The sequence below is a fragment of the Poecilia reticulata genome, linkage group LG12, assembly GCF_000633615.1.
Source record: "Poecilia reticulata strain Guanapo linkage group LG12, Guppy_female_1.0+MT, whole genome shotgun sequence".
Classification (NCBI taxonomy): Eukaryota; Metazoa; Chordata; class Actinopteri; order Cyprinodontiformes; family Poeciliidae; genus Poecilia; species Poecilia reticulata.
In genome coordinates, this window is record NC_024342.1 from 25781229 (window position 1) to 25787627 (window position 6399).

The 6399-nt window shown below is 40.5% G+C and overlaps 1 protein-coding gene across 1 annotated transcript; it reads right to left on the reverse strand.

Moving 5' to 3' along the window:
* Window positions 1–2097: 2097 nt before the first annotated feature.
* LOC103474067 (uncharacterized) lies at window positions 2098–6263 on the reverse strand. Its single transcript, XM_008424790.1, has 4 exons — window positions 6189–6263; window positions 5624–5687; window positions 2211–3707; window positions 2098–2147 (listed from the first exon to the last, which is right to left on the reverse strand). The coding sequence occupies exons 1-4, from the start codon at window positions 6261–6263 to the stop codon at window positions 2098–2100; spliced, it is 1686 nt and encodes a 561-aa protein (XP_008423012.1).
* Between the last annotated feature and the right edge of the window lie 136 nt (window positions 6264–6399).

A 6399-nucleotide genomic window follows, 5' to 3' on the forward strand; every position in this document is an offset into this window, starting at 1 on the left:
ATAACGGCACTTGTTAACGGCTAGATTAAGTTTAGTGACTTAAATTGAAGTCCCAGGGTCATTATTCTAAAACTCACCAGAGGAAAACACAAAGCCACCCTGTCTCTGGAATCATGTATGCTAATTTCACTACATTCAGGAGAACCAATAATGATCACAAATGACACAATTAAACTCACTGTCCACAATTCTCATGAATATTTTAGAATATAATTTTTATTAAGCAAGCTTTAGCAGGGGCATATGACAAGCAGGTTTACTCTTCCAAAGATTATAACATTGGTACTAATGTAATAAAATGAATTTAAAATCAAATACTTCCTATCTCCATTCCTATCCCTAACCTGTGTCACTAAGTTCACTGAGCGAGGCTTTGGGGAGAGGGGCAGGTCAACTCATACCCGATGTCACTTGGTCTCGGCAGCTGTATTCCTCAGGTATCCTCGGTCAAAGTCTTTGTCCAGGCGGAGCAAAGTCCTCTTTTAGAAGAGATGCAGAGCAGATCTGTTCGTTATTTTTCTAACGTGCAGAATCTTTGTCTTTAAACGACCTCCGTCTCTTCTCCGAATCGGCTGCAGTAGGGTGGAGAGCGTTGGGTGGAGGCAGAGGAGTTGGTCGGATCAGGAACCAGGGTCGGGGCTGGTGGAACTCGCCCCTTCTCGGCAGCGTGAAGTCTTTGAGCTTCCCTCGGTCCCGGGGTGTAGTCCTCTGTTAGTCTTTAGCCTGCTTCCTCTTGTTGGCTCCCCTTCTGCGCCGCGGACGAAGAACCACTTTCCTCCCCTGTCCTCTGGTCTTTATGCCCTCTCAACCCAGGGCTGTCTACTGGGCAGGGCTACGCGACTTTAGAGCCTTCCTATTGTCTGTGGAAAGTTCCAACCTTCCCCTTCATCCATCACCTCCCTTATGACTCAATTATACCCCATTACAGCAACTCTCCGGTAATTTCCTCCTTCCACTGGCCATCTGTTGCTCCAGCCCCCCCTCCTAGCTCAGTGTACTCGTTGCAACACAGTATATTCTAGTCCCTAAGTCTTTCTACATTTTATCCCTTCATTACAAAACATAATCAATTCGTTACTTTATCAACCTATTGCTTCAGTATGATTCTTTCTTACTCATCATATCTGTTTCTTTAATAATTAATTATCCTTATACAACAATCAAGTTGTTACTGTTAACTCAAAAGTACAACCTAAGTTTCCATAATGTATTATAACATTTAACTGATCAAAAATACAGAACATATATTTTGATTACACATTACAGACATGATTACATATTACAGACATTCCTACTTTGACATGTGTATTATTATTTTATACTTGTTACTTTTAATCATCATTAAATCAACATACAAGATTTACTGTTATTTCTCAGGCCTTTATTCCGTTTTCTGCGTGCACCTGGACAGATCTCACATTCTCATACCAGTTTTCACGACAGACTACAATGTTTAAAATAATAAAAAAAAACTATTCAGCAAATACATGGAAAATATACATTATTGTGCTCACATGACCCAGGTTAGTTTAGTCAGATATTTGAAAAAATTATACTTTGTGTATATTTTATTCCAATTTTGTGCTTTATCCATAGGACCTGCTTTGTCCCTATTCTCAAGAATCACTGTCCTACGTTTTTATTCACAGACCAGTGTATTTGGTTTGTGAATAAAAACATTCTTGCCCATAATTTGATAGTTATTGGGCACAGATCCGCCCCATCCTCACGATGGACCCGGTGCCTGAACAACATGGAGGCTCTGAGAGTCATTATGAGACTGAGGGCAGCCAGACGGGTTTATTTAGTTATTATATTTAGATAAATATTATTGCTGAGGGGCACAAGCAGGCATTCTGACATACAGATAAAAACAATTATAAATTGAAAAAAAAAGCTCAAAAAGGCCACTAGGGGCATCAAAGACAAAAGGAGCAGGGGCTCAAGTGCCCTCTACCTCCCTCCCCTCTACACATGCCTGGATAAAGCAGTTTGATTATATGAACATGGTTATACGACAGCCTTTTAAACATCATGCAGCTTTTTAAATGTTACATTTACAGTATATATGGCAGCTTTAGCAGAGACTAGACAGCATCAGGGCAGGTCGTCTTCCAGATCCAGGTCAGTTTCTCCAGTCAGATCCTCTGCAGACGTCGGCCTGGGAGATTATGATTCTGGATTTGGTTGTATGTATGACCTCACTTTACCAAACCAGGACTTCATGACTGACAGAACTCCTTTATCCTGTCTTTTCATTATCTTCTCCAGTTTCTCAGCCTTGGCTGTTTCTCCTTTCTCCTTCATTTTCTCAATCAGGAGCTCCAAGTTGACTGAAGTTGACAGTGAGTCAACATTCAGGGCGATCTCCTCCAGCTTTATTACATGTTGGTAAGCTTCTTCCAGAAGCTGATTCTTCTCTTCCTCTAGTTTCTCTGTCTCTTGTTTCAGAACTTCCAAGATGCCAGTCATCCCTTCTTGTTTTACTTCATATTTTTCTTTCACATCTTCCAGGGTTTTCTTCACTCTCCTTGTTTTGGTCACATATCTCCACTGATCTTTCACATGATCTGAAACAGGACATTTCTTGGTACAAATGGTGCACTTTCCCTTGCTCATGACTTTACATCTTGAAGGATACCAGGCTGTTGTGCATGGAAAGTGACAGTTCTCCTCGCAGACAGTACAGCAGGTAGCACCATCAATAAACATTGTTAGTCCCCATTTTCCAACACCTATGTTTTCTTTGTCCTTATAAACTTCATCAACTTCTATTGTGAAGTTCGTATCATTCTCCAGTTTCTCCTTATTTTCCTTCAGAGCTTCCTCAGTCTGTCTGATCTCTCTTTGTTTCAGATCCCTCTGGTTAATTCTGTCTTGCAGGTTGTAGATACAAGCTGTCAGACGAATTCGGGATGTTATAACATCCAAAGTTGTGTCCAATCTTTGGGGCTCAACTGTTTCCATGAACTTTACCAACTTGTTCATTTCCTCCTCTGCATCCTCAAACATCCTTTTGAGTATCTTCATGTTGTTTGGATGTGATCGGTCGTTACTTTGGCAGTTATCAAACAGGAAGTGAACCGGATCATTCCTCTCATCTCTGGCACATTTAATCTTTACAGCTTCAAGAGCTGTCAGAACATTTTTAGGGTACATTCCATTTGAGTGGGTGCAGAGAGCAACAATGTTTTTCTCTAGGTCTTTTCCAAATAGAGACAGAACTGAGTCAAAGACGTATCTTAGATGTTCTTTCACTCGATTCTCAGTAGCTTTGACCACCAAACCCACTGCATGAAGCTCATGGACTCCATGTTCTAACTGGAACAGTTGAAGCAGTTGCTCCCTGATGATAACATCCCGTTCAATCCCTCTGGTGTCTGCATAACCAGGAGTATCAATGATGGTCAGAGAAAAGGGCAGAGCTTTACCTTCATAGACCTGATAGACCTTCACATCAGATGTCTGACTTGCTGTCTGACTTTTTTCTTCTTCTTCTATCACTTTAAACCAGACTTGATCCTCAAACTTCACTCCCATGGCGTGGTTGATCAGAGCGTCGATCAGAGTAGATTTTCCTGTTCCTGTTTCTCCAACAACTAAAATGGTTTTATTTGGAGTGTTGGGGTTTTTTTCACCAACAATCAATTTTTTCAAGGATCCCAAAGTTTCTACTTTTGGTTTCAGCTTGTAGACAGCAGGACATCCTAAAGGAATCAGAGTGTATTTGGAGATTATGTCTCTGTATTTGGATGAGATGTCAGAACGCCTGGAAAAAAAAAAAATATATATATATATATATATATATATATACAACATTATCGTGCTGTGCAGAGAGAACTTCCGGATCAGACCACTTGTAAAACGTTAAGTAATGGAAATTGAAATTGAGCGCTCGGTCCGTGTATTTTCAGGCAGTCGGTTTTTCGTTTGAAATGGAAAATGAAAAAACGAAAATAGACTCGTTTTTTCATTTTTCATTTAGAAAACCTAACTCGGAAATCGGATTTTTGGCTCCGTAGTCCGATTTCCCATTAAGCGCACTAAACGAAAATGGAAAAAAACGGATAAAGAGCGGTCAATTTCGATTTTTATAATTTAATTTTTGACGACCGTTTCTAACCCGGAAGTTCTCCCTGTCCGGCTTTCACAGGCACCGTATCACACACATTATACAGGCTGCAGGGAGACGAGCTTGTTCGGTTCAGGCTCTATGCTGTAGTATTTCCTGCCAGCAGCAAGTCAGTTTAAGTAAAGCTCCTGTGAGAAACAAATAATACCGCACAAATCCTTCCACCGAGAAAAATGGTTAGCCTGAGTTTTTAGTTTAGGTTTTTATTTTGAAAGGCCAGAGCACCGGGGCGTGGCTTTCCACTGCAGCCATATCCGTCTCGTCTCTGGACCAGCAAGATGGCCGCCATTGTACTGCGCCACTAGCAGCGATAAATGGAGGTAAGTTTGTCACAAAAAGTTGTTGTAAGATGTTTTTAGGCTAGAAAGTAGCCCTTATAGCTTCATGTACAAACTTAGTTCATGCGCTTTCCTTGAAATATACTCCGGTTTTCGGAGCAGCGCAGCTCCGCTAACGGGGCCCGGCGGCTCCAGGCCCAGCGGTCGGGTGGAGGTGTTTACCCCGCTAACCGCGGCCTGATCTATGCAAGTGACTTTGTGGTATTGTGCTGCTATTCATCTGAGCTCCAAACTGTTTTGCAGCTTTGCTCCCAGTAAACGGTGCCCAGTGCAAGAAGACGCCACCGAGGGAGAAGAACAATGCTCCCAGTGAGCTTTTAGTTTTTGGAAATTTTATTTTCCTTCAAACATAAAATACAGTTATTTTTGAAAGATTTTTTGGTGGTGCCACTATTTCTTCATCTATTTTAGGTGGAGAGTTTGTCATTTTGGATTTTTTATTTTGAATTGCGACTTAAAGCACCTAGGAAATATTTTTTAAAAACAAACATTTTCAGGATGTTTTTTTTCAAGGATGTATATGGGACTCTGTTATGGACATCATTCTGATTAAAATTAATTGAATTTTGGGACATTCCTTTTTTGCACTGACATGAACTAAGTTATTTAAATATAACTGGAATATTATTGTTGAGACATTTTGGGTACTGATCAGTTATCCTTACTATCATTATGGACTTTTTAATAAATCTATTATTGATAATAATGAACAATTTCCATGCTAATGTTTGAATATTTATTTTGTTAATAAATTAAGCTGAGTACCATATTTTACCTGTGCCACGTTTCTGGTTTCATTTTTACCCAGGAAGCAAATTGGATAAAACGTTAGTCAGACAGTCACTGGGACTGACTACTATATATATTCCATTGAGGGACAGTAACTTTAACACTACATACACCTTTCTGAACAGGCGAGGGCGCAGTTTCTCAGTCTATAATCAGACATTAAAGCGACTTGAAACCATTCCTCCCCAACACCCCCTGTACCTCCGCGCACCATGACTAATATGTCTGCAAAATTTGGTACATTTTTATATTTTTTGTAGGCCTCCAAAAAGCCAATTCATTTACAGTAAGAACAATAAACACTGTGCGCCTTTGCGCTTTTGCTGCTTGGGCCTGATTATTGGTGACTCAAGTTTTTACTTACTGTGAAGCCATCTTCTTTCTAAGATTTCCACTGAGACACAATCAGATGCTTGATAACTGTCAGCCTGTGAATTGAGAAMATGTGCGGTTATTTCTTAKTTTTTTGTATGATAACAAAACATTGTTTGACATTTGGTTCAGTGGCAGATCTAGAAGATTTTACATACATGGGRTGAAAAGGGTGGCAAGAGGCCTGGTGGCAAAGCTGGAACTGCTCGGTGAAATATATTAAAATATATATATATAAATGGAGTCAAAACCACTTCAAAGTTATTTACTGTGTCACTGTCTCATCTGAGAAAACAGGTGTTGGTTATWAAGGATCTTCTGTTTCTCTCCTGTCCCTCTGTCCTCATCTTATCTAAACATCCCAGAACCTCATTCTGAGAGATTTTGCTGATGTATTTTGTCTTTCTGGAACTTCAGACATCAGATTTTACCGGTACCGGTCCAGCAGCAGCCATCCTGCAGTGGAGCCGCCCGCTTTGTGAAAGCGCCTTATGGACAGCAGCTTAAATAAATTTAATTATTATTATAAATACTAAGATGTAAATTAGACAACAGACCAGCAGCTGCTCTGTTTCCCCCAGATCAGGTTTTATAGAGGAAAGTGAGCAGGTCTGAGCGTAGCCCAGCTTCATGCATCCGGATGTTTTTGTGCATCACACTTTTCTAAATTTGTCAGTACGCCAAGTTCTAGAGTGAAAACTGCGCAGGGTTTTATACATGAGGCCCCTGGACAGGTCGCCAGTCTGTCGCAGGGCAACACAGAGACAG

Coding starts and splice junctions, on each gene's coding strand:
- LOC103474067 (XM_008424790.1), bottom strand. CDS start 6,263: ATGAAGCTGGGCTACGCTCAGACCTGCTCACTTTCCTCTATAAAACCT. Junction 3,708..5,623: donor AGAAAGAAGATGGCTTCACA/GTAAGTAAAAAC, acceptor TGATTCCTTTAG/GATGTCCTGCTGTCTACAAG. Junction 2,148..2,210: donor AGTCATGAAGTCCTGGTTTG/GTAAAGTGAGGT, acceptor CGACGTCTGCAG/AGGATCTGACTGGAGAAACT.